The sequence below is a fragment of the Prinia subflava genome, chromosome 8 (genome assembly GCF_021018805.1).
Source record: "Prinia subflava isolate CZ2003 ecotype Zambia chromosome 8, Cam_Psub_1.2, whole genome shotgun sequence".
Taxonomy (NCBI): domain Eukaryota; kingdom Metazoa; phylum Chordata; class Aves; order Passeriformes; family Cisticolidae; genus Prinia; species Prinia subflava.
In genome coordinates this window covers 17548727-17576199 of record NC_086254.1, presented here as the reverse complement: position 1 = coordinate 17576199, position 27473 = coordinate 17548727, and the positions used below count along the sequence as shown (strand labels likewise).

Here is a 27473-nt window from a genome sequence, read left to right as displayed (position 1 = left end):
CCCGCAGACCTCGCACAGCCCCGCAAGCTGCCGTGTGGGGCTCCCTGCCACTGATCAATATTTAATCACTCTCCTCCCAAGAGGCTCCTGGGAGGTGGGAGAGAGGTGAGGAATTTCAATAATCCTACAAGGAGCAGAGGGAAGTGTTAACAAGAAGGGGAGAATCCCCAGCACATGCCTCACATGGGGCTGGTTCCCAGTGGCAGCGAGATGGGATCTGGGAAGGGAGGGACACTGTGGGGCTATTTTTACATTTTGTTTTGAAACTCACAACTTTAATTGCAGTGATGAACTTTCAGGGTGAGAAGGGGAGCACAACAGCTTGTAAAGCCCTGCCAGTCTGCCCTGGAACACCCTTGTCTTCACACCAAATGTGCAGAGCTCAAACCAGGGCAATGATTCCTGCCCAGACTGTGGGGGGAATTCAGGAAACCATTTTTAAAAACTCCAGCAGATTAAAGCTGGTTTCTGAGGGGTCAAAATAATCACTTGGAGTCTGAACTGTAGCCAGTTCAGGAGTCAGCCAGATCTTGGGACTGCTGCTGAGTTCTCAGGTCTGCCCATGACCCCACGAAAAGCTGGGATGAGTCACATGTCCTGGGCTGTATCCTTTCCTCTTATAAAGCAGAGGAAAATCTATTCCCCAGGAGGCTTGAGTCTAAAACAGGGTTTGTGAAACATTTTGGGGTGAAAGATACTAAGAAAAAACACAGGAAGCATTTTATCAATTACAATCCACAACCCCTGGTGAGAGAGACAGTCAGTTCTCCATTTGCACATCAGGGCAGCCAAAGGAAGTGCAGAATAAAAAGCACATGCTGCATATTTTTGTACCAGTAATGAAACATTTACTAGAGCAAGCAGAAAGTAAATGCACAGCTGATAAAGAAAACATCACAATGTCACAAAACCCTGACAGCTTCTGGTACATCTTCCAGTGGAGGCCAGCCAGCGGTGGGTGCTGACATGCCCCAACTGAAAAGTTCTTCCCTACCTTGTGGCAAAAAAATAAAATAAAATAAAAATTAAAAACCAGGAATACACACAAGTTAAAAATGGGCAAGCAAGATTTTACAGGTTTACTTCCTGTGTCCAAAACAAGGCCAGATTTTGTTTCTTTTTATTAATTGTTTTCTGGGTTCTCCCTAAAGGCTTCTGAGCAGATCAGAAGCAGTCAGATCCCTGAATTTCTGAATCTTCCTTTAGCCACACTTCCTGGGGGCCCCAGCTTCTGATTGTTGTGGTGTATCTACATCCTTTTCCCTTTTTGGTTTTTAATTTGAAGAAAGCACTGAACCCTCTCAGAACAGAGGGTGCATAGGCACAGCAGAGACACAGGTTTGCTATGCAGGCTTCCACCAGAATGAGGGATATTAGAAAACAGAAGGTTCTTTGAAAGAAGTAAAAAAAAATCTGGGCAATGGGATTGGAATTTAAATGCTGACCACAAACAAGCCAGAGAGTCCAACCTACACTACAAGTGAATTTGTGGGTTGCTGGGATTGAGAAGGATCCCTTGAACAGCTCCACAAATGCACACACAAAACAAACAAAAAAAGAACCCCAAAAACCCAACTTGCTCTGCTCCACCTTCAGCAAAGCAAATTGACACATTCTTAGTTGATGGGGAGAGAGGTAAGGGGTAACCTGGAGGCCAAATTATTTGGGGAGAATATGTGAAAAGGAGATGGGGGAAGAACTCACCATACTGACCAAACTGCTGCAAGATTAATGTCTAACAGGCAGGTCCTGAGCATCTCTAGGTGGACTGGACTGGTTTGTAAATGTGAACGCTGGTTAAGAAAAGACTAATTTATACTTCTATGGACAACAGTTTCTTAATGTTCCAAGGATGTGGAACAGTTTCTTTTTGTCAAGAAGATCTGTTTAAATCCAGCAGAGTCACTTGAGCACTGAATGTTTCAAAGCAGAACCCAGGGAGCTTTATCAAAATGATTTCTTTCACTAAGTGTTGTGTGCATTTCATTCAGGTGAATCTGTCCGCAGATGAACTCGCATGGGGTTCTTGTGGTTTCCGTCTCCTGCCCCAGCTGCTCAACAACCAGTTCCCAAAAACCCCAAGAAATCCTCTGGGAAAAGACAACGCTACCTGCAGAGATTCCCGGCTGTGAACCCCCAGCTTTTAACTGTCCCACCGACTCTTCTTCCGTTTGGGGGGCTCTGGGACAGCAAAGCCATCTGTCTTGTTGTCTCGGCTGTTGGCCTCCTTCCTGCTCTCTCCGTTCCTGCTCTCGCTGCTGTTCCTGTCGCCGTTGTTGCGGTTGCCGCCGCCCGGCAGGTCGCTGAAGTGCCGGCCCTCGCCGTGGCGATGGACGTCACCGTGGCGGCCGTCACCGTGCCGGGAGGGGTCACTGCGCCGGCCGCCGCCTTCACCGTGGCGCTGGGCATCGCCGTAACGCTGGGCATCGTTGTTGTAGCGCTGGGCATCGTTGTTGAAACGTTGGGCATCGCTGTAACGCTGGGTATCATTGAAACGCTGGCCATCGTTGAAACGCTGGCCATCGTTGTAGCGTTGGCCCTCATTGTAACGCTGGCCCTGTTGGCCCTCATTGTAGCGCTGGCCCTGTTGGCCATCGTTGTAGCGCTGGCCCTGTTGGCCATCGTTGTAGCGCTGGCCCTGTTGGCCATCGTTGTAGCGTTGGCCCTCACTGTAGCGTTGGCCCTCGTTGTAACGCTGGCCCTGTTGGCCATCGCTGTAGCGCTGGCCCTGTTGGCTATCGCTGTAGCGTTGGCCCTCATTGTAACGTTGACCCTGTTGGCCATCGTTGTAACGCTGGCTCTGTTGGCCCTCGTTGTGGTGCTGGCCCTCGCTGTAGCGCTGGCCCTGTTGGCCATCGTTGTAACGTTGGCCCTCGTTGTAACGCTGGCTCTGTTGGCCCTCACTGTAGCGTTGACCCTGTTGGCCATCGTTGTAACGTTGGCCCTCGTTGTAACGCTGGCTCTGTTGGCCATCGTTGTATCGTTGGCCCTGTTGGCCCTCGTTGTATCGTTGGCCCTGTTGGCCATCGCTGTATCGTTGGCCCTGTTGGCCATCGCTGTATCGTTGGCCCTGTTGGCCCTCGCTGTATCGTTGGCCCTGTTGGCCATCGTTGTATCGTTGGCCCTGTTGGCCATCGCTGTATCGTTGGCCCTGTTGGCCATCGTTGTATCGTTGGCCCTGTTGGCCATCGCCGTAGCGGCCGCCGCCCTCGCCGCGCCGCGGGGCCTCGCTGTGCCGGCTGTTCCGGCTGTCGTTGAACCGTTCCCTGGCAATGCCACCGGCGCCCTCGCGGCTGTTGGCGCTGGGGCTGCTGAAGCCCTGCGGCGCCGCGCTCGGGAAGGGGGGGACGCTGCTCAGGGTGCCCGCGCTGCTGAAGCCCGGGACGCCCTTTGCCGCGGCCGTGGCTGCGATGGGGCTCTCGGCACCGGCGCTGTTCTGCTGCGCCGAACCCGTCGGAACGGAGTTCAGGCTCCCGGCGCTGGTCCAGCCGCTGGCACCAGCAGCAGAGCTCCCAGTCTTTTGGTTATTTAAACTTGCAGCGACAAAGTGACTCTTGTACTGGGACTGCAGGAAAGGGAGAGACAAAAGAGAGCGGGTTTGGCTCTGTGCGGCCCCACAGAACGCGGAGTCATCGTGCGCTCACAAGCCCGCCTTGGACTTTGGGGAAAAGAGTTCCCAGAAAAAGTCAGTCTTGGAGTGATTTCATTCCTGTTGTGCTTATGGACACCTAATAACGGGCACCTCCCACCAGACAACACTGACAAGGGAATTCCTATATTGTGGGGTTAATTTTTACACTGAAGAGAAAGAGCTCCTGCTTTCCCTTTTGATTGCAACTACACTACTGCTGGTAAGCAACCTCAAGAGAATCAAGCCCAGGTGCAGAATCCAGAAAGGAAAAAGAGCAAAGAGGCAGCAGAAAACAAAGTTTGGCAAATTTGTGCAAACGTGTTCAGTCCAGCCTGCACCTAATTCCACCGCCTGGGACTGCAATGCTGAGTGTGCTCCAAGTGACACAGCCACAGCCCCACGCTCAGCTTCCCCCAAGTAACGGGGCTGCTGCATTTTCAGGGGAGTAAAGGAGTCCAAGCACAGAACCAACCTGGAAAGCTGCTTTCATGGCTGTCAGCCTGTCCCCCATGGCCCCTGTGGATGGCTTGTAGGCCTCGTAGTTGCTCATCACACTGTTGTTGTTTCCACGGTCCTGTGCAAAACCACAAAGGGCAGCTGCAGAGGTTTATCCCACACAGACACTCTCAATTCAACCACTGCCCACGTCTGCCCTGTCCCTGCACTCAGGAAATGCATCCACTAAGAATAACAGACTTCTGGAGAGCCCTGAGCACTGGAATAGTTTGCTCCATTTTTTTCTGCCAAGAATCAGCCTGGAAATAGCTTTTGAAATAATTTATTAGCATTTATTTTATAGCAACAGTCTATTTTATGAGGAATCTCCAAACCTTCTGGATCACTCCAGCTCTAAAAAAAATGCAGCTCTTGACAAGAGAAGACCAGCACAGGAGACTTTCACTTGAGATATATGATCCTAACTCTGAAAGATGCTGAGCAATGAGAACTTTTAAAGCAGACATTGTAATCCATACCAAGATTTTTGTAAATTAAGGAGTAACCAATACTAAGTGAAAAAGTTCCAAGAATTTGTGAACAACCTTTTCAGCATCTCTACTTACAGTATTTTCTGAGCCCAGCCCAGGTCGTTCTCGGTATCCCAAGCCACCACCACCAATATTCAGCTTCTTGCCCTTCCCTCCTTTAAAACGGGATTTCCGGAACCACGGATTCTGTAACAGAAGGACAAATGTTTCCCAACACAGGGAATAAAAAGCTTCACAAATGCATGTAATGAGGCTGAGAAAAAAGAAATACTGGGCATTTCAAAAGACAAACATAAATACTGTTTTCCATTCAACCACACAGCTGCTGTAGGCAGTTGTGTCATGTGGGTTTGATGCTTTGGGTTACAAATGCTTTCTAATTTTACACCTTCAACTCTCATTCAGGTTAAGTTTTTGGGGATTTGGATTCTAAAAAACCCAGGAATAAACACAGCTTCCAATGCCATCATTTGGGAGCTCTGCTCTTGCTCATACTTTGGTTTCACTGATTTCACCCAGTGCTTGGCTAAGGAGAAATGAGTCTCTGTCAGCAAAACTTTCTGTTTTGCTGTGGCCAGGGAATGTCAGCCCAACCAGACCTGCTGTTTCCAGGTGTTTAAATAATAATTGGCTGCACCTCTTTTTATGCCCTACAGTCTCTCCAAATGTGAATAAGTCAGTTGGTTTCTATATGCTCCTCTCAGGGCAGTCAGGGGAGCTCTGCTTCATTAATTCTGTCCCTTCTGAAAATGCTGCCTATGTCAGAAAAAGCATTTACTTTTGGCAGCTGCTGTCCAAGCTGCTTGCTAATGCATCCACAGGCTTGCTAATCTGAATCTGGGAGCTGCCAAAAAGCCTGGGCTGTCTTGCAGCTATACAGGCAGCAAAAGACAAGAAATTAAAGAGCTGGTAAGTTCAGTGGCACAAGCACAATTGCTGCAGCTACCTGTCATACCTATATATAGCAAACCTGTCAGAGAGCACTGCCAAATAGGTGGAATGATCAAGGAACAACCCTTTCACAGAGGTAATGTCCCTGTAATTGTTTTCTAGTTTAGCTTTCAACTAAGCTCCACCTCCCAGGTGCCAGCTATAAATCTGACTGTAATGAGACACTGCAATGCTCTGCTGGCATCAGCAGATTACAGCTCCTAATTTCCTAGGCAGTGCCTGGCCCCAAAATAGATCACATACTGTGTTCCAAAATCTTCATGGATTCCTTCAAAGGCCATTAAAAACACTAGGAAACCTACTTTAAACCAGGACAGATCCACAAAAGGTCACTGCTAACACATGACGGAGCCAGCAATGATTTCGTGCTGAAGCTGGAGTGAAACTTCCTCATCTCGAGTTCTGCTGGTTCATACCTGCATTGCCAAATCCAGCAGCTCTTTGGACACGTGCTGGTTGGCCCCCTCCAGGTTTCTGACGAGGTCACCAGCGAAGTTGCTGTCCTTGGGGGTCAGCAGAGTGTAGGCCACCCCCTTCTCCCCGGCGCGCCCGGTGCGGCCGATCCGGTGCGTGTGCGTGTCTATGTCCCGAGCCACGTCGTAGTTGATGACAGTCTTGATGGAAGGGATATCCAACCCTCGAGCTGGAAGAAAGAGCAACGTGGTGGGAAGTGTCATTATCCCCAATTAACTCAAAGCCATTCCTCTGGTACCAGGGCATCACCCTGCTCTGGTCCCGCAGGCAAAAGGAACGCCAGCTGATGAATGAACAGCAAACACTTCCTTAGGACAAAGCTTTTCTGGTCCCTTCCAGCTCAGGATATTCCATGGTTCTGAAAAGCACCTGGAACACAGTGTCCTGCAGGTGCAGAAGCCAACCTGTTTGCCTTCCACTCAAACATGTTTGCCTTTCTGCTGCTACCCACAGCTTGTCTGAGCTGCTTTCCATGTCACGTACCTGCCACATCAGTAGCGACCAGGATGGGGATCCCCTTTTTCTTAAATTCCGAAATGACTTTATTCCTCTCGCTCTGGTCCATGTCCCCGTGAAGCAGCCCCAGGTTATGATCCTCCTGCTTGAGGTTATTGGCCAGTTCCTCTGCGTTGGCTTTCTTGGTGACAAAGAGCAGGACGCTCCCGGAGGACGTGAACTCCACGAGGCGCCGCGTCAGCCAGTTCCACTTGCTGGGCCCCGAGGGGAAAATCTCCACAATCTGAGTGACATCTTCATTTGCCTAAGGGGAGAAACGTCCTCAGAGTCAGGGAGGCGGGAGGAATGCACAGACTTCTCAAACATTCTGCAGCCCAAGTAACACAGTGCAGCGCAGCTTACAGCGCTACCTGCCAGCTTCTCTGAAAGATTTCATTTTTACATATTCTAATATCATTTCAAGGATGATGCTCCCACTACACAGTAATAGTTTAGATCAATGAATAGAGGCCCTGTGATTGAGCTGGAAAAGCTGGTGCTTTTCTTAAGCAAAATCAAGGAAAAATTTTCTCAGAAAGAAGGGGGTTCAGGCAGTAATTTTTTTCTTATAAAGGGACCTGATGTAAAAACCAAAAAATACACAGAACTGGTTAAAAGAAGGATGTTCTGAAGGCATCTCATGAAATTTCTCAACAGTTTCAAGATATTATTAGCAAAGTTTCTTCTCAGCAAGTTTATATCTGCCCACTTCATCAGCTTCCTACCACCTCCCAGCCTGCTGATAGTTCAGCTGTCACTGTCAAGCAAGTCCAGCATCAACATTGCCATGTAAACCATAGCACAGAGATTTTAAGTTTCAAATTCTTCACTGCAGAAGTTGCAATGGTTTTGTTTATGCTTTTGAGACAAAACTAAAAGATACAACCATTGATTCAGCCTAACAACAAAAATAAACCACTGCATTAATGTTCTACTCCTTGATGAAACCTCCCAACACTACAGGAATATTTGTTGGTGGAAAGGTCAATAAGATAAAAATAGAAACCCACAAAACTTTCTATTTTTGCTAAGCACAAATTATTTAAAACTAACTATAAATGATGATTTTTGCAGTTTAACTTAAATTTCAGAGAACAGAAACACAACAATTCCTTGCTCTGTGTGTCTCACAAGTGTGGAATTACCTCTCCAATGTCTCCTTGCACAACCCGAATTGGGTCGATCAGAATATCCCGGGCCAGTTTCTCGATCTTCTTACGGAACGTGGCACTGAACAAGAGGGCTGGAAGAGAAACAGGCCTCAAACTCCCTGAAGTAGAAACTTCCTTTCAGAACTGTGAAAACACTGCACGGATGTTGTTCCTGAGTGCCACTGAACTGAAGCTGAGGCTTTATAGGTTCTAGTGGAAATTACCAACCACTGTTAGAATACCACAAAGTGGAAATACATTTCATGGCATCTGAAATACTGATAATACTGGGCACTGCTGTGAACTTTCTCTCATGGCAGCTCAGAACACTGAATTTCAAGGCATATGAACATGAACTCAGCTAAATCATTTTTGGTCTGAGTGCAGTCAGTGCAGGGATTACAGAGAGATGAGCTCAACGCCCACACGTCACAACTGCTCCCTCCCAACAGCCCACGCTGAGAATAACACCAGTGGACTTTGGCACAGGTCCCCTGGTGTGGCTGTGTCCAGCTCTGGAAGTCCAAGCTCTGCTCCAGACTCACTGTGTACTCACTCTGTCTGTCAGGACGTACGTGGCTTGCGATTGATCTGACCTGATATTCTGCAAAGGAGAAGAAATCAACCCTGTAAGCTCATTATTTAGAAAAATTAGGTCAAAATGCAGTTTCATTGCTGTATTTAACATATAACCACAGAAAGAATGAGTGCTTCTCACTCACTACTTAATTTTACAGACCCCCTAAGCTGGGACTGGGCTCTCCAAAATAGTGACTGTGGTTCAATACGTACCAAACCCCATGTCAAACATTCTGTCAGCTTCATCAAACACAAGGTAAGTGACTCTCTGCAGGTTTGTAGCTTTCTTTTTCACATGATCAATCAAACGACCCTAGTAAGAAAATAAAGTACCTTTAAAAACATGTTAATATATCTGACCACCTAGCTGCTTTTCATCCTGACTTACCAGAGACTTAGAACAGAAAACATCTCAAGGCTTCCATCTAGAATTAAGTGTCAATATTCACGTCATAGGAACAGATTCTTACAACTTTTCTCAAGCTGCAAACCCCTGGTTTTGAGCACACAGGTACTTACAGGAGTGCAGACCACGATCTCTGCCCCCTCCTGCAGGGCCTTGGCTTGCTCCCACATGCTGCCCCCGCCGTACACGGCCACGGAGCGCAGGTTGTAGGCCTTGCCAAAGCGCTTGCACTCCGAGTGGATCTGGGGATGGGACACAAACACAGCACAGCTCCCGTCACACAGCTCTCAGACAGCCCACCCTCCCTGCAGAGGCAGTACGGCTCCTGAAATGCTGTCTTCAGCAACTGAGTTAATGAAATTATTCCAAACTCCTCAGGGGTGAATACTTCAACACGGGTGGGTAATTTCCAGCAACCTGAGAAACCTATTTAGGTATCCAACAATAATTTAACCAGCAGGCTTTATCCTTTGGCATGTACAGTATGTCACATTGCATATATGGCATTCTTATACCTAAAAATAATATAGGAGCACTGTGCAAAAATTTGAAATTTTAGGTTTGTCATGATCCTTCAAGAAAACAACGGTAGGAAAGAGCTGTGAGCTGGAGCCAGGCTAGTCATGCACAAAGTAGTTTTTTCAAATATTTTCCTGAGGTTCTCTGACAATTTTTGCCTTCTCCAAGCAGACTGGCTGGCACACACAGGAATGCTGCACACCCACCTGCTGGCAGAGCTCCCTGGTGGGGCACACGATCACTGCAATGGGACCATCCCCGGGCTCAAGCTCCTTCTGATCCATGATGTGGATCAGCATCGGCCAGATGAAGGCAGCTGTTTTCCCACTTCCAGTCTTGGCTATCCCAATCATGTCTCTGCCACTTAGTGCCACTGGAACACCCTGGAAAGGAGGAGATTCTAAGCCCACATGATGCCCACCAGAGCACATTCCTGTGCTAGACAGTACAGGAAAACTCAGGCAACGAGGAAAGCCCACGACAAAAAACCCCTGAACTCTTCACACATTTTTCTAGGCAAGAGACATCACTTGAACGTTTTTCATTCACCAAAAAATAAGGAAAAAGGAATATGGATATACTTACAACGGTCATTTAACAAGACAGAAGGTGGGTAAGCTTCTATTTAAAAAATGTCAAAGCTATTTTTGTAGAAAAGCTCACTCTGTAGGCAACTAGAATTGCATTTTTCAGATCCTCATGTGGATGAGGGAGCTTTGCATGTGTTCTTTTCATTCTCTTCAAAAGTTTGAGAAGTAACAACACTCACCTGACATTGTATTGGAGTGGGTTGGGTATACTCAGATTTCCTAATCTGATGCATAAGCTGCTCATCAAACCCAAAATGAGCAAAACTACTGCCAGGCCTTGGAGGAGCAGCCCCGGAGACCTTGGAAAAAGAAGAAGATCTTTGTTCATGAACAGTGAGAGAAAAACAAAGAGCAATCTGGAAAAAAAGGAAAAAAAAAAAAAAGGTCTCTCTGCCTCTGAAAAATAACTTTACTTTTTGAGTGGACATTAAATTTAACTGGGTGCCAATTCCAGACGTGTTGTGTAAATAAAACTTTAATATATATAAATATTTAATTATCTATCAATCAACGTGAGCTACTAAACACCTTCCTTACCTCCTTGTGTCTAACTGGTGTTCTACCCCAAATAATTCCCTTCACAGAAGGTCACCCCACTAACATGTCACAGATGGTGAAGAACTAACTTCTGCATTTATTGCCAGTTGTAACTCCAGAGTAGCTCTGCTACTTTAGTCTAAGTAGCATTCCTCACTGCCCACTTTCACAAATCCTTAGGAGACTTCCAAGAAATCAACGTCACTGCAGGTGTCTGAGAGGCTTAGGTTCAAAAGATGGAGTTCCTTCATTAAAGCTCAGATATTCCAGAAGTGCAAGGGAGTTAAAAGCTGCTGGGAGGGCAGTGTGTGAGTTAAAAGCTGCTGGGAGGGCAGTGTGTGAGTTAAAAGCTGCTGGGAGGGCAGTGTGTGAGCAGCTTACCCGCAGGTTCAGCTTGTGCCGTAACTCCACCACCTGCTGCGGGGTCAGGCTGGTGATCTCCTCATGCTCATCATAGAAATTTTTCTCAAATGGTGGGTATTCAATCTGCAACGCAATTAATTAATGAATTACGCAGTTAGTCCAGACTCAGGATTCCTTTTTTCCTGAAGTTCCCAATTGTCTGTCAGAACATTTGCTTAAATGAAACCACTTCAAGGAGACCTTTAATATGACTTACCTGAGAAAGCACTGGAATATGACAGGGGCCTCCTCAGCTCCTGGAATGCCTCAAACAGAACAGAACAGAACTCCCTCCTACCTCTGAATGGTCAATAGGTGGAAGAGGATCAATGATCTTTTTGGAAGGTGCAATCGGATTCCCATCACTGTCGTACTCCAGGTTATCCTCCTCCTCCTCCTGCACCACGCCAGCAGTGGGGTTCTCGGCCATGTAGCGAAAATACGCTTCCTGCAGCAAAACAGAGCAGCAGACTCACTACAGCAGGAGGCAAAAGTGCTCCTGTTTGTGGAGGTGATGTGTGTGCTAAGTGGCTGTTTGCTTTCACACCCACCATTGAGGAAAAAGGTAACTAGGTTCACTAGGACAGATTCTTCTAATAAACACCAACAGATACATCCTGAAGGACAAGAAGTACGAATGAAGAAAACAACTCCAGTGTCAGCTACACCACCAAATGCTCCTAAAAAACAAACTTCTCGTGTCTGCTTATCAACTCCTTTTTACCAAGTCTTGTTATGTTTAACAACAGAAGGATCTATTCCTATTTCCACATGAACAAAGCACAAACCACAAAACACTGTAGGTTTCTAACCAGACAACACATTGTTACTAAGCATACAATGTTGATTTTTTAAAACACACTATGCCAAAGATAGTTTCTTTACTTCCCCTAACTAGACTTTAGGAAATGAAAATATATCTATTTTTCATTGAAAGAGTCAACAAGAAAAGTGAAAGGAAGTATTTCAGAATAGTCCTTCAAGATACTGTCCCCTGTCACGTGCCATCCTCACAGCTCACAAAGGTGTTTGTGTCTCTCAGATTCCCACTGGCACACCAGAGACCTTCTCACAGAGAACACACCACTCTCGCTTGACTTGAAGCAAATATTCAAGATCAGATTTGTAAAGCAAGGCTCAGTTACAAATATACATAAATATTCACGTGGCTTTCCCATTTTCCTGGCCAATTGTCCCTCAGTCACAGAGCTATGCACACAATACACCTGAACAAAAGCTGTCCCTTCACCACACTGGAAGCAGAGGCCTCAAGGCCAGACAACCCTGCCAAGCCCTGCATTGATGCAAGTAACACAAATTGGTAACTACAACTCAGTAGGAAGGTACATTTTGAAATTGTTATTTCTGCTACATTGATGCTTATAAACCCCAATGAGAAGTGGAGCTTCTCTGAAAATAGGGATCAAAAAGCCCAATTCTTGCCCTGAACAGACCCTGAACATTTCACTGCAAGGAGCCTCCACAGTGTAACAGCCTCTCCCTGCTGTCCCCTGGAGCTGACTGTGCTAATTGCAGTGTGTAAGATCCTCAGATACTGAAAAACCTGTACAGGAAGCTGAAGTTCAAAGTGACTGAAAAAAAATCTTCTTTAATGAATGCAATTGTCTAATATTCTTCTTAAAACACCTAGAAGGGTAGAGACAGCAGGGTAACACTACAGCTTCCTGCTGAATTGTCCGGATACTGCGCATGATATTGGAATTTTGTTTGTCCCTAGTAGTTATACGCTTGGAGAGGGAAAGTTAAAAATACAAAACAACAAAAAAGAAGATAGAAAGACTGCATAGGAACTCACTTGGTCATCTTCCTCTTCAATGTCATCTCGAATACCCCTGGAAAAACAAGCGGAGAAAATACTTCCCTGCAAGTGTTCCACAGACTCAGCTCAATAGTTTCATTTGATTAGTGCTGAGCTCCAGATTTCGCAGAAGACACAACACTATCAACTTGGCAACATTTATATTCCCAACCCATGGAGTTTCCACATCTGCTGCCAACCACAGCAGAGACCCTGCAAAGACTTCTCTTCACTTCTAGTACTGAGACTGAAAGATTTGGATTCCATCGTCCCGGCAGAAGCCGCATCAAAGATCGTCCTGGTCTAAGCTCTTGTGCTACAGAAGTGCCATAACTGAAGAGGAATATGAGCCAGGAATGCAAATCCAGTTCAGAACTTCCCCAGGTGGTGACTTGGATCCGGTGTTCTGTGTCAGGACCATTATAATCTGATCAACCCCATGCAATGTAACTTCTACCAATGTATCTGACATTTCTATCAAGAGTCAACAGCATAATTATTTTCCTTGGTCAAAACAAATAGATAAGCTGCGTGAATTTAAATTGTTTTAAACTCCAAATTTAGTACCCAAATTGTCATGTGCTACCTAAGCTATAAACTTTAACGTCTAAAAACCTAGTCCAAGTTTAGAAGAGTCTCCAGTACTCCAGGTACAGCAGCACTGAGTTATTTTGCTCACATAAATGCAATTTTAAGCTAAACCGTTCTGATCTCTCCAAGGGTGTGGGAAGCAGAAAAACTATCCAGGCTGATCTGGAAGGTGGCAGGAGTACAACGTGCTGCCCCAATTCTGTGGCCTAGAAAGGCTTCTTGAGTGGGCTAACTCTCAGTGTTGTTGCAGTTTGCCACAGGATGCTGCCATGGATTCTTCCCTATTATCCCATTTTTACAGCACACATTGTTACCCACAAGATCTCATGCACAGGTTAATGATGTTTATTAGGTATATACTCTACTGTCTAATGAACAACCATCATCAACAAAATGCACTGAAATTCTCTGAGCACCACACAAGACACAGGTAGGGTTGGGAATGATAAAAGAGAACTTACTTAACGTTCTTTTTTTCTTTGTCTTTATCTTCAAGTCTCTTCATATCTCGAGCAGCTTGATCCTAGCAGGTCATAAAATTGTCACATGTTAAAAAGACCAAGATGGTAAAACAAGGAAGGGAAAAATGTTCCTGAGTAGTAGATCATTATGTCACAGAGACAACACTTCTCGGACTCAACTTTGTCTCAGTATCTGATTATGCTAAATCAATTCTCCTACTAGTACCTTTGAATTTACATACTACTCTGAGCTTGTGACAGTGTTATTGAAAAAACAACCTCCCCATATTCCTCCTGAATCCAACTAATAACACAACTGTAGCTAAGAAACAGCTAATCATAAATACAATTTCCATTTAGGTAGTGAAAAACGCACAGAACCCTAGTTTGATATTCAGAGACAAGCAGAGCTCTCTGTTGTGCTGTTCTGACATCCTCAAAGCAGTTATTGTCATATCCACTCTCTATCTGACCCGTTTTTGAGTCTAACTAACACCACCCTGCACAAACCCCAACGTTAAGAGGCATTTGGACTGCAGCTGCCAAAGCCCTGAGTGACATTTGCTGCCCCTGGTTGCACACAGGTACAGCCACAGCAAGGAACAAACATTCCCCAGGCTGGCTCTTGCCTCCACTTCAGCCATGAACGCCTCCAGGGGATCATCATCGCTGTCAGAGTCCGCAGACTTGGACTGGAACTGCTGCCGCGTGGGGGAGTTCTCTGCGGGGATGTAGGGCAGTTCCACATTGCTGGAATCCTCCTCTTCATCCTCAAAGTACCTGAGAAAAACAAACAACAGTCAGGTCAGCACATGGCTTACAGCACTGTGCTGTCTTTCATGGTTTCTGGTTAAGTCAAGGCACCCACATGGACAGCAGAAGTCAGTGCGGACACAAGAGAAAATGCTGAGATTTATTTATTTACAGTTATTCATGTTAAAAGTTCAAAGTGATGGCAGACTAAATACATATCATAAAAATGAGTCTCTCTTTGTTTTTCTTGTAGGCTCCCTTCAGATACTGGAAGGCCACAATTAGGTCAGCCCCAACTTCTCCAGGCTGGACAATCCCAACTTTCTCAGCATTTTTTATACATTCATGTAGCCAAGAGAAGGGTTAGTAAAGAACTGTGGAGACAAATGTTTTCTGTGCAGAAGACAACCAAATTTATCCTGCTTGGCTCCAACTCTGAAAACACCACAGAGTGAATAAAATATGTTCTTGAGAGGGGAAAGCTGGAGGAGGAAAGCTTCTGCAGGCTACCGTAGTATCTCACAGTCTTCTAAGTATATTATTATGTATTTATTTATATAAATGTCACAGATACTTCCCCGGCCTCAGAAACATAAAAACATTAAAACCTAGAGCTACATAAACACAAGAAGTGACTGTACTTACGCATTCTCCTCATCAAAATTGGCTCTCTTTGACCCAATTTTGTAGAAGGAAGGCAGCTGAGGGGGCCCCGACTTGGCAAAGGCTGCCGAGGACCCCGCGGTGCCGAAGGCACTGTGGGACTGCTGGGACAGCTTGGGCTCCTCCTTCTTGCCGGGCGTTATGGCAAATCCACCAAACCCAAAGCCTCTCTTTGTACCAGGCCCACCTTTATTCCAATTCATGATGCCCCCAATATACCTGTCAAAACGAGAGAAGACAAATTAATGCCCTTTCTGCTTCACCAGTTCCAGGTAATTGTCATGATTTTTCTTGTTAGTTGATCACTTCAGTGACACAGGGACTTGTGGAACTCTGAGTGACAGGAGTTTAATCTGTTTTCCAAAAGGATGGGGCTCTGCTCTTTTGTCAGTATGAACACACCCACAATGCCAAAGAAGAATAAAAACAAAGTGGCTGTCTTCCAGAACAGGTCATGTCCTTCAAGGATTACTTAAACACTTTTAAGATGTTACCTGTCCTGTTTGCAATCTAAGACAAACAAACCCAAGGCCAGAACTTTGAACACCAGGAGGAACAAGAGATGAAAAGGCAGCTCAGTGCATATTTTGCATATCCACATTGTCCCATCTGTGTTTCATGGCTTGTCAATACCTCACTCCTGCAACCCAGCAACCTCCAGAGAAATGGCCCAGAGCAGCACAAGGCTCCCGTGAGCCCAGGCACATCTCTGCCAACTCCCTTTGCCTCTCCAGACAGCACCTTCAGCCACATACATGATCTCTCTGTACTATACACAAACATATTTATATGCTCTCCTATCTCTGTTTTTCAAACAGTATTTTAAACACTCCACATAACAGTGTCTGCCCAGAACTTGATTTTCTAAGATGAAGACTGAACTGATATATTAATATTAACAGTTTCCATTCTTGAGTCATTTAATTATCTCCATGGTCAAGCAAATCATACCTGTAAGGCAGGAAAGAGAGCAAGACACGCACAGCTTTCCAATGCATTATAATTAGCTGTCCAAAGGCTACAAGTCTTATTAAACAAATCCTTACACTCAGAATTTTCAGTGAGATCAGAACTCACTGGCAAAAACCCTTCAAAACAATCTGAAGGTAAATAGTGCAGCGGGTCCCTGTGCTGAACATTCACCAGCTTGGGGCTTGCTCAACAAATCTCGAGTTGAGACCAAAGCTCAGTAGCAGATTTCAGGGGCCACTCTGCTGTTCAGCTCTCCACGGCAGCAGCTGCCCATGCAGTGCTGTTTTCCCTCTTGTCCTGAAGCACCCTGCAGCTTTTACACCTGCGGATCGTGGCACTGGGACATCAAACCGTACAATAAAGTGGTGAGAGGTGGAACCACATTTCTGCTGTGACAGCACAGTGGGAACCTTGGAAAACTGTTAAAATCTGATGGTAAGAATCCTTCCTCACTGTACTTATCCACCTTTTCCCCCGTTCTGCTACCTCAAAAAATAAGGAGGACTACTTTTTATTGTGATACAGAAGCACAAGTACAAAACACAGTCAGCATTCGCCCATTCGCCAGCAGCGAGTGAACAGGGAGAGGTTCCCACAGGACGCAGAGACCGCAGGAAAAGTCCCAAGGCTTCGCTGCCCTGTGGCCGCCGTTGCGCGGAACGAAACTCGCGGGGCACGGACCCTGCCTGCGGCGCCCGAGATCCGCGGGCACGGCCGCGGTGCGCCCCAGCCGCTCCCGTTCCAAGGGGGAAGGGTGGAGGGACCCCCGCCCGCCGGGATCGCCGTCCCCAGGGCACGGCGGGGACCAGGGCCGGGAGGGGACAGAAGCCGCGGGCAGGCGCTGCTGTCCCGGCACACCGGGCCCGGCGCGGGGCCCCTCCAGCCCGCGGAGCCGTGGTGCGGGGCGGGCCTTTGTGCGGGGCAGGCCCGGGCTGCCCGCGCCCGCTCCAGGCCGCGGCTACGGCGGGTCCCGCCCGTGAGAGGCCGCGCAGGCCGGCGGGGGTGGATCCGCCGCCGTGCCCGGCCCGGCCCCGCTCCCCCGAACGGGCTCCCCCCTCAGGCTCCCTCACTCACCCTCAGCCCCGCGACCGCCGCCGCCACTTCCCCGGTTACCGGGGCGGGGGGTGGAGACGCGACGCACCGACGTGCGCACGCACTGTGCGTAAGTGACGCACGGCGGCCGCGCGGCCCCCGGCACATGCGCACCGCCCGCAGGTGAAGCAGCGGGGAGTGAGGGCGGCGGGACCGGGCAAAGGCGGGAGCGGGAAAACCGGGAGCGAAACCGAGAGAAGGTAACGTCACCGGCGGCCGCGGGACCGCGCTGGTTCCCGGGCTGTTCCTCGTTGGTTCTCGGGTGGTTCCCGCGCCGCAGGGCTGGGCTCGCCCCCGCCACCTACGCGTGTGTACCGCACACCCCCGCACACGCGGCGGGGCCCGCAGTGCGCAGGCGCCCCGGTACGGCGGGCGCGGAGCGGAGCGGAGCGGAGGGCGGGGGCCGGGCCCGTGACTCAGGTAAGGCGGTCCCGGCCCCGCGGCCCCGCCGGACGGGACACCCCGCTCCCACCTCCCCGGGCGGGGCTCGCTCCCTCCGCAGGCTCGGTACCGGCAGGGTCCCCGGCAGGGGCGCGGAGGGCACCGGGCGTGCGCGGCCTGTGCTGCGCCCCGCGGGGCGGGAGGGGCTGGCGGCGGGGCCGGGGGTCTGAGCACCGCCCCGGGGGTGTGAGGGGGGCCGCGCCCAGGGGCGGCAGATCGCGGATTTTATCTTGGTAACCTTGACTCGTGTTCCGGGAAGGAGCTGGGAGCGTCCCTGGAGCGGCGGGGTAGCGAACACCTACGGTGGTGTCCCCGCTTCGGGCGGGGATCACGGTGAGGGCCCGGCCTGCTGGGGACGGGCGCTTCTCCAAAATCTGCCACCGAGCTCGGGTCTAGGCTCGAGATCTGCTGAGCGAGCCCCAAGCTGGTGAATGTTCAGCGCAGGCAGCAGCAGCAGTGTTTGCCTTCGGATTGTTGGGAGTAGTTTCTTTTGCCGACGGGGTCCGGGCAGCCGGTGTGGAGACGGGAGAATGAATCGTTTCCTCTTTGCAAGGGAAAATCGGTGGCCGGTGGGTCGTGGAGGGCTTGCCGAGGATATTCTGCTTCCAGGAATTTGTACTTGGAACCCATTCTGACAGATTGCTCACCTGAGGGGGTGCTTCAGCTCTCACCCACCTCTGGTTCAGCTGCATCCTTCAAATTGGCTGCAGAAGTTTGTTTTGCGTGAAGCTGTTTGGCGTGGTCGGATCTTTTGAAGGTGGATGTGCTCAAATAGTCTTGGAATTCTTACTGTGAAATGTTAGAGTTTGGTCGAGCAGGTGGCTCTGTCGTTTTTAACAGAGTGCAAATTCTGTCCTATTGATACAGTATTTTGGGGTTTTTTTTCTGCTCAAATTCACATAAAATTGTGAGGTTCCCACACAATGTTCCAAAGTCCTGGGCTCGGCCTTGCTGAACTTTTCATCCTGATTAAGGTTCTGTGATCATGTTCTGTGCCGGTTTTTGCCACAGTGAGGAGTGTTTGACAAAAGTGTTTATTTTAGTCGTCCTTGTCATTCGTAGCAGTGGGTTTCCTGCGTGAGGCACTCAGAGGAATGCTGGTCAAATTTAGAAACAAATCATTTCTATTCTAAGTTTGTGGGAGAACACTCTGATTAACATTCAGGTTTCCACTCGGATCTGGTTGCGGGAGGAAGTAAAATGAGCCTGACAGCAGAGCCTGATGCAGCTGATCCTCTGTGCCTGGTTGTGAAGTGCAGCTGGGGGGTCGTTGCTGCCTTTTTTGGACCTTGCAGAGGGTGCCCAGCCTGAAGGGGAGGTTGGGTCTCTTTTGAATGCAAGCAGAACAGACAGAAAGCTGAGGGCAAAACAAGGTGAACTGACAAACTCTGCAGGGTTCTGGCTGATGTGGGGAGAGCTCTGGACTTGTGAGCCCCAGTTTGCACCTTTGTTCTGGGCACCAGTGCAGTATCTGTCCTCTTCCCTTTTTTAGGCACAACTTCCAGGAAGAGGTCTTTGTCTCTATGCAGAAATCACGATGGGACACTGTGGGACTTAGTTCTGAGTGTGCTGCCTCGAAAATCACAGATGAGCACTTTGGGATTAGCAGAGGCTATCAGAGCACTGCTGTGAAAATGAATCAAATGCATTTGAAGCTTTACTGCTGCTGCTACACATTCAATGCTCTAAGTCCTATTGCAGAGTCAGTTTTGTGGCAGAACATCCCTGCTTTCCATCCCAGCTCATCTGAACAGTGTGGCCAGATGGGAATTTGCTGCTGCCACAAGCAACTGGCTCCAGAACCTCTCCTTCAGTTATTTTGTTCTTGTACCAGTAGTCACTTTCTTTATAGAGAAGATGGCAAGATCAGATGGGTTTGTTTCTCCCTCTGGTCTGACTCCTAGTGTTTTCAAAGTGTGCACTGTGTGTTGGGGGTTACTGGAGGTGTGATGTAACAGAATTGCTGAGGACTTTTTGCAATGATTGATTTAATTTTTTTCCAGTGAAAATGAAGAATTTATACATTTTTATTGCTGTCCTGTTCATCCCATGGAGCTTTTCTGTGGCAAAGTATGATGAATTTGAGGATGGAGATGACATTATGGAATATGATGATAATGACTTTGCTGAATTTGAAGATGTGAGTGAAGATACAGTCACAGAGTCCCCTCAGAGGATCATCACTACAGAAGATGATGAGGAAGAAGCCACTGTGGAGCTTGAAGGTCAGGATGAAAATCAGGAAGACTTTGATGACGCAGACACACAGGTAAGGCCTTGCCTCCTTCCTCAGTGTGTTTCCTGATTGTGTCTCTGCACCTTTCTTTCTCTTTCTGGATTTTACTTGCTGGGCTTTGGATTTTCATGCTGTTTGTGATTCTGTCCTTTAGGAAGGGGACACCGAGAGCGAACCATATGATGATGAGGAGTTTGAAGGGTATGAAGAGAAACCAGATGCGTCTCACAGCAAAAATAAAGACCCCATAACAATAGTTAATGTAGGTATAACTGTTGATCCAGTTTCTATTTGGAGTTTCATCACTTATTTTCTTAAGACAGTATGCCAGGAATGTCACTGGGGTACTAAGCAATGGACACAGAGTGTTTTTAGCTTGTCTGTCAGTTAAGTACCAGATTGGAACTTGTCAACTCTGTTGGTTTTTCAAGCCAATTTCTCTGCCCACTCTGCATCACCTTTTTGCCTTCCAAAATAGTCTTTCACAGAATGATCAGGTGCTCAAGGTCTGCCTTTTTATTACCCCTGAAATCTCTTTTTAGGTATTATAGCTGACCTTGGCAGTGAAAATTAAGGTTTGGGTACTTTTATGACTGAAGGGTGGTACAGTGATACTGGAATGGCTAATTAGCCTCTGAGGTGGCAAGGTCAGGAAGACTCCCCTTGCTGGCATCCTGACAATGTTCCTGGGCATTGGGTGTTACTTTGGATTTGCAGAGGAGTTGCGTGATGATCAGATAATGCTGTGTTGGGCAGGGTATCCAGCTCAAATGCTCAGTGAATTGAAGTGCTGGGCTGTTTACCCTGAGGGATGTGTGCCAGCCCAGGCTCACTTGGAAGTGAGGACTCTTTTTGTATGAAGTGGGTATTTTGGGAGTGCTGTTATCAGTTGTTTCCTGTATGATTACTGTGCCCCACTAAGCCAAGTGCATTATGTAGGCTTAGCTCTCTCCTGTTGCCTTTGTCGAGTTTACTGCTCTGTTGGGGGATGGAACTTCTCCACTGCTCTGTGTTTCCCAAATTTTTGTGTGTATAAAATCTGCTTGTTCAATACGTAAATCACAGTTTCTGTTCCCTTACACAGGTCCCTGCCCACCTTCAGAACAGCTGGGAGAGTTATTACATGGAGATCCTGATGGTAACAGGTCTCCTGGCTTACATCATGAACTACATCATCGGGAAGAACAAAAACAACCGCCTGGCTCATGCTTGGTTCAACACTCACAGGGAGCTGCTGGAAAGTAACTTTGCTCTTGTTGGTGAGTCCCATAATGACAAGGATCCAGTTCTGGCATTTGAATAAAGCTGGGTTCAGGCTGGCATTTAGGCTGTAGAGAATCCTTCTCTGTACTGTGGCATTGTGAGCAGTAAGCCTTCTGCTGAACTCTGGTGTCAGTTTGTGAGTTTAGATTGCAGTTCTCTTTCACTGTTGTTTTCCGCAGGGGATGATGGCACTAATAAAGAAGCTACAAGCACTGGGAAACTAAATCAAGAAAATGAACACATATATAACTTGTGGTGCTCTGGAAGGGTGTGCTGTGAAGGAATGCTCATCCAGTTAAAGGTAAGAATGAGGAAGTTTGTGGTGCTGTTTACACGACACCAGTTGTCAGGTTCTGGAGGCTTTTCCATTCCTATGTGAGAAACATGGAATCCCAGCCTGGCACTTGTGCTCACATTTAGACACAGAGTTCTGAGTGTACACACAGGAGGGAAAACTGGAGGTCTGTACAGACCTATATTCTGCCCCTTAAAGTTTGCACCAAAGAGCATGTGCTTGCAGGAAGAGTAGAAACCAGAGGTGTGGTGTGAACAGAGATAAGTATGGGCTGAAGAGCCCATTTGCCACTTAGAGGGATAAATGGACCAGCAGGAATTCCAAGGAAGTGCAGCAAAGACAAATACAAAACTGTGCACCTGGGATGGAACAGTCCCACAGTTCATCTTCTGACCTGAGGGAACAAAGCCCTGAGAAACTTCCAGTGCAGAAAGTGCGCCTGCTTTTGAGCTGTATTGGTCACACAGGGAAAACTCAGGCTAGATCTTAGGAAGGCTTGTTCTACTGCTGTCTATCCAGCTGTGTTCTGTGCTTCCCACCTTGTGTTTTCAGTTCCTCAAGAGACAGGACCTGCTGAACGTCCTGGCGCGGATGATGAGGCCGGCCTCAGACCAAGTGGTGCGTACTCAGCCCTTCAGATTAGCTCTGATAAACTGCTGCATTCCTTTGGTTCTGCTCTGCTGCTTTTGATTGTTCCAGGTGATTTCTGTAGTATTCCATATCTTCCAGTTCAGTAACTGTTGAAACAACCTCAAAGAATTGTTTGTATTTCTTTCCTGCCTGTGAAGTGCAAACTGCTGATGACTGGAAGTTGCTTTATCTGTGGATTTTATCGTTCGAGTGGATTTGTGAGCAGTCTGTCATGATTCAAGAAGTCATTTTGATAAAAAGTGGTTTTGCAGTCTGAAGTACTTAGTGATTGTTCATCTGTCTGTTCAGTCTGCCTGAACAGGACTGCTTAAACCCATATGTTGGTCTGGATATTATATTAATGTTACTTTTTGCCTTCCCCCTTGCTGTTAGAGAGCCTAAGTGCCAAAAGAAGTTACATTTGGAAGAACAGTGACAGTGTACAGTGTGAATACCCTTCCCATGCATCTATAATTGTATTCACTTATATCAAAATATTTAATTGCAAATTATTTTTACAACTCTTCTGTTCCAGTCACTGTCATCGCAGCATAATACTGAATGGTGTGCACAGTCTAATTAAAAAGCTTCCTTACTTCAAGATAAAATGAAAAGCTTTAAATCAACCACCTTTTTCTTAGCTGTGTCTGTCTTTGCTAGTCCTTGTTCTTAGGAATCAAAGTATCAGAAAAACACTGAAATCTGGCCAGGGCTAACAACATTCTGTTTCACAGCAAATAAAAGTGACAATGAATGATGAAGATATGGACACGTATGTGTTTGCTGTTGGAACCAGAAAAGCACTGGTGAGACTTCAGAAAGAGATGCAGGACCTGGTATGTACATGGACATTGATAAATAATAGCATATAAGAATCTAATCTGCATATTCATTATTTCCTTGGGAACAGCTGAAAACCCGTGGTTGACCTGTTGGAATTTGTGAAGAAAAGAGGGAATCAAACATCAGAAGTGCTCCCCCTTGTCAGACCTGCAGGGAAAGAGGCAGTGGGAAGCAGCTTACACTTTTCTTTTGGGGTATATTTGGTTTAAGAGAAGCTGCAGAATTTTGTCAGCATACACGAGTGTCACTCCACCTCATTTAATTTGCACAAAAGACATCTTCAAGGATTGAAAAGTCAACTTAATTAGCGATATGTGGTGTGGAAAACTTCGGTTTAAGTCATCTGTTTTTACATGATCTGAAATTAAAACTTTCCATATGTTCAAGCCGTGAAGAGAATTGCAGAGCTTGCAAAGAATCCAGTGATAACAAGCAATGCTGTGCAAATCTTTTCTCTCAAGTAACAGCATGAAGTGTGGTTGGTAGGAGGCCAGGTTTTGTTCTTTTATCAAACAATGTAAGCAAAATGCCTTAATCTACTTTGAACACTACAGTATATATGTATTAGAATTGTTTTATCCTCTTCCTTAAAGTGCTGACTTCTGGAGGAAAATACTAGCTTAAAGACTCTGTGCTTTACTTTGTTTGAAACGTCCCCAGCCAGGACGAGTGAATGAGTGTATTTTTTATTGTTTCTTTTCAGGTACTTTTTGAGGTCCCACTCTTCTGGGACAGTTCAGTCTGATAAGATACTTACAGGCTTGTGTTTATTTTTCTTTTGCATTGTTCTCTTTGAAACAGAGTGAGTTCTGCAGTGATAAACCTAAGTCTGGTGCAAAATATGGGCTTCCAGATTCGCTGGCTATCTTGTCAGAGATGGGAGAGGTCACGGAGGGAATGATGGACGCTAAGGTAAAACCTGAATGGCTTAATACAAATACTCCTTGGTAATCCTGGCATTTACAACATGTATGTTCTAAAAAAGTTAAAAGGAAAAGTTAAAGGGCAAAGTTCACGTCTTTATCAGTGTCACTGTGGCGAGCGGGACACAGCAATTTCTTGAGTGATATGTAGAGCTGTAGAACAGTTTTGGTTGGAAGGGACCTTAAAAATCCTCCAGTTCCAGGCCCCTGCTGTGGGCAGGGAACCTGGCAAACCCCTGTGGTGTGGGTAGGCTGCAGCTGGATTGGTGTTGGGAAAAACTAACCCCTGTTTCTCTTTCAGATGATCCATTTCCTCACACACTATGCTGACAAGATTGACTCTGTCCAATTCTCGGACCAGTTCTCCGGTCCAAAACTTATGCAAGAGTACGTATAAAGGCCGGGCTCTGCTCAGGCTGGTTCTCAGCTGTGCCTCAGCAGGACACAGGCAGCACCTCTGCTGCTCTCCTGAGCCTCCTGGTCCAGAGGTGCTTTCAGGGGCTGCTTCAGAATTCCCGAGTGGTGGGCGATGTGTCTGTGTGCCTGAATTACCACGTAGGTTTTTGCAAGGGGGTATTGTGGTCACAGGCATAAAAATAAATGAACATAAACGAACATATTTTGATTTAATTACAAGGCAGCTTAAGTGCATACCTCATACTAAAATTGTGGAGGATCTGTGAAATTTAGGCCGGAGATCTTCACATCAGAATATCGTGGGATTTTGGGCAGTGAGCACTTAAACTCTTGAGAAAATATTTTGTTCTCCTAAAGTATTTAGAGATCTTTAGTGGTATAAACAACAAGGGGGGGTGTGAAGGTTAATGTAATTCAAAATATACAGGCCTTCTTACTGCTCATATGGGCTCTTGACAGTCAGGGGCTGGTGCTGTATGTCTTCACACTCCTGCCTTTTCTCGGCAGGCTTTTGGGTAAAACACTTCAGGAATCCCATTAGTTTGAAACTTAGCTTTAGGTTATACCTAGGCTTTTAATGTTTATTTTGTTCAAGTGCTTTCCAAGTATCTTTTGGTTCTCGCTGAGGTTTTTCCCGATGTTAGTTACTTTGTATTTTTCTTCACTCCTTCCAACACTTATTTCTTTCCTTCAGGGAGGGCCAGCTTACAAAACTGCCCGAAACTAAAAAGACACTTTTGTTTACATTTAATGGTAAGGGAACTGTTGTCTGTGTGTGTCTGGGGAAGTGTTGGGCTTTATTTGTGTAAGTGACGTGCTCACGCTCTGTCACCTGTGGAAGATAATGTGTGATGAGTGCCTTCAGTGCATGTAGCAGGATCACTGATTGATAAACAGAAGGCAGCAATACCCTGGGCACTGAGCAGCATAATTTATGATAACAGGACACTCAGTCTTGCTGTTATTGACCTCAGCTCACACTCCTCTCTCTTGGGTTGTTTTTAAGCCACAAACTTTGCAGTCTGAACTTGCACAGGCTCAGTTGGTTTACCCCGCTTTGAAATAAAAGTGGCCTATTGGGAGAATTCTAGAAAAGATCTTCAAATCTCTTCAAAATTCAAGCCCATAGCTCCAAATGAAGCTTCCTAAAGAGCAGGATAAGAGCATCTTTATTTCATGAGCAGTCTGAGCGATAAGAGTATCACAGCAAGCAGGCAAGTGCTGCCAGTCTGTGTGAATGAACAAGGAACTCTTTATTTCAGTGCCTGGTTTAGGCAACACTTCCCCAAAGGACATGGAGTCTTTGCTGCCTCTGATGAGCATGGTTATCTACTGCATTGACAAAGCAAAGAAGTTCCGGCTGAACAGAGAAGTGAGTAGTGTCTGCTTTTCTGTCTTCTGAACCTCGTATGAAATTGGAACCATTACCCCTGGGTCCTCATGGATCCCCCGGATCCTTATGTTGTTGTATGACTGACAGAGCTCCTCCATCCTGCTTGTGGGGAAATCAGTACAAACTGCGTTTGCTTTTGTCTGTGCAAAGGGCAAACAAAAAGCTGACAAGAACAGGGCTCGGGTGGAAGAGAACTTCCTGAAGCTGACTCACGTGCAGAGACAGGAGGCTGCGCAGTCCCGCCGCGAGGAGAAGAAACGGGCGGAGAAGGAGCGGATCATGAACGAAGAGGATCCCGAGAAGCAGCGTCGGCTGGAGGTGAGGGGATCCTCACACTGCTGCAGGACGCTGGCAGATCCCTCCTGGGAGACATCCAGGGCTGCCTGTAGGTAGAGGAGCAGCGAGAACTTTGATTTCTGTTTGCTGGAAGGCAGACAGCTGTCAGGGTATTTGCTGCTCTTTTCTGGAACACACGAAAGCTCCCGGTGAGATATAAATTCAGTGCTGGAGGGCTTTGTTGTTTGGTTCTGAAATGATCTGCTTGTTCCTTGAAGAGATCACCTGTGTTTATTCAGATCTCTGTCCTTGCCTACAGGAAGCTGCTCTGCGGCGTGAGCAGAAGAAGCTTGAGAAGAAGCAGATGAAGATGAAGCAAATCAAAGTGAAAGCCATGTGACTGTGTTGTGAGAAGTGTCTCGGTGCCACTTGTGGAATTGTAATTCACGGGGTACAAAGACCTACATAACTCCATAATCCTCTGATTCGTTGAACACTAGTAACCATTAAGAGAAAAGTTCTGGCATTGGTGTTACTTATTTAAGTATTACAGCAAAATGTGTGGAGAGCTTTGTCTCGGCAGTTCTGTTGCAGGTGGTACAAAGTTTTGCTACTTGTCTGTTAAAAAAAACCCCTTGCAATATTCTTGAATGCTTTTTGTCATTTGTTCTTTAAAAACAGGAGATTGTAAACCTGTCCGTGTGTGCTGGTAACAAATTCATGCTTTGGTTTTAAACTTTGGTTTTAGTTATTGTGAGGGAAAGGGGAAAAGCTTAGAGGGAGGAAAACCACACAATAAACATTTACTGTGCATTTATTTGCATCAAGGCACAACACAGAGCCCTCCATACACAGTATGGATTCTTCAGGGATTTAAGCCCAATAGAATAGAAGCTCTGATAGACATGGAAGATTTTTTTATCTTAATTTTGTTTTTACAAAGGCCTGAAGCAGTATTAGGTCACCTGTGGGCATGATTGGCTATTGTGTAAAGCACACAGAGATGGTTAGAATCCAGGGAATGGAATACATGGACAGTTTCTTACCTGTGTGTTTGGATGCTGCAGACTTAACACGATGTGGCATCTGTGATGTCAGCACAGTGTTCCTTCAGGTGTGAGTGCATGGTGAGTTAGCAATTCAACCAGCTTTCCTTCAATATTTTTAACTGTTCAAGTTTGCCTCAACCCCTTCTCTCCTGATCTCAGCAGCTGCTGCCCAGTTCACTTCAGCCAGGAGCCAGGCCTAGTGGAGTACCTGCAATTCCCGACCTCCCCAAGCCAGTGAAAACGTTTCAGAGGATATTTGTCCTCTTCATCTGGTCAGTGATCACTTCAGGGTTTTGAATCTAAATGGGAAGAATGAAGTGAATGCCCTGTGCAAGCACTTCGCCGGGAGAGCTCTGCATTTTATAAATGCTTCCTGTCCAGAAGGCATTTTATTCTTGCTTGTAATAGACTTTAACAGTTTTGTGGGGAACAGTGTCCTGCATTTTCTTGTTCAATACTTCGTGGAAACTTGGTTCTGAGGCAATAAGAATTAGCTGCTGTTGAAACAGCAATTGCTTAAACTCCTTGTTCCAGCATGGGATACTTCACCCTGATTGAAATGCAAATGTCTGTAACCTGATACATACAAATACATTAATTTTATAATGGTTGGTAAAATTATTTAAAACCAAAAC

At 46.7% G+C, this 27473-nt stretch overlaps 2 protein-coding genes across 6 annotated transcripts; one reads left to right on the top strand and one right to left on the bottom strand.

Annotated features, from left to right (window-relative positions):
* Positions 1 to 825: 825 nt before the first annotated feature.
* DDX42 (DEAD-box helicase 42) lies at positions 826 to 17302 on the bottom strand. 2 transcript variants are annotated; one of them, XM_063403638.1, is made up of 18 exons: positions 17283 to 17302; positions 14991 to 15227; positions 14222 to 14372; positions 13593 to 13654; positions 12538 to 12574; positions 11020 to 11169; positions 10701 to 10805; positions 9962 to 10081; positions 9399 to 9575; positions 8787 to 8915; positions 8481 to 8580; positions 8245 to 8292; positions 7683 to 7780; positions 6526 to 6802; positions 5985 to 6211; positions 4693 to 4803; positions 4104 to 4205; positions 826 to 3565 (listed from the first exon to the last, which is right to left on the bottom strand). In XM_063403638.1, exons 2-18 carry the CDS (start codon positions 15209 to 15211, stop codon positions 2144 to 2146), a joined length of 3537 nt encoding a protein of 1178 aa, XP_063259708.1. In that variant the 5' UTR covers positions 15212 to 15227; positions 17283 to 17302; the 3' UTR covers positions 826 to 2143. The 2 variants fall into 2 exon arrangements, with proteins under 2 accessions (XP_063259708.1, XP_063259707.1); XM_063403637.1 differs by lacking the exon at positions 17283 to 17302 and adding an exon at positions 17055 to 17193.
* On the top strand, positions 17150 to 26485 carry CCDC47 (coiled-coil domain containing 47). 4 transcript variants are annotated; one of them, XM_063403639.1, is made up of 13 exons: positions 17150 to 17272; positions 19517 to 19782; positions 19904 to 20011; positions 20834 to 21008; positions 21192 to 21313; positions 21860 to 21925; positions 22672 to 22773; positions 23582 to 23692; positions 24005 to 24090; positions 24815 to 24873; positions 25383 to 25492; positions 25664 to 25831; positions 26109 to 26485. In XM_063403639.1, exons 2-13 carry the CDS (start codon positions 19522 to 19524, stop codon positions 26187 to 26189), a joined length of 1449 nt encoding a protein of 482 aa, XP_063259709.1. In that variant the 5' UTR covers positions 17150 to 17272; positions 19517 to 19521; the 3' UTR covers positions 26190 to 26485. The 4 variants fall into 4 exon arrangements, with proteins under 4 accessions (XP_063259709.1, XP_063259710.1, XP_063259712.1 ...); XM_063403640.1 differs by lacking the exon at positions 17150 to 17272 and adding an exon at positions 17338 to 17492; XM_063403642.1 differs by lacking the exon at positions 17150 to 17272 and adding an exon at positions 17497 to 17579.
* The last annotated feature ends 988 nt before the right edge of the window (positions 26486 to 27473 follow it).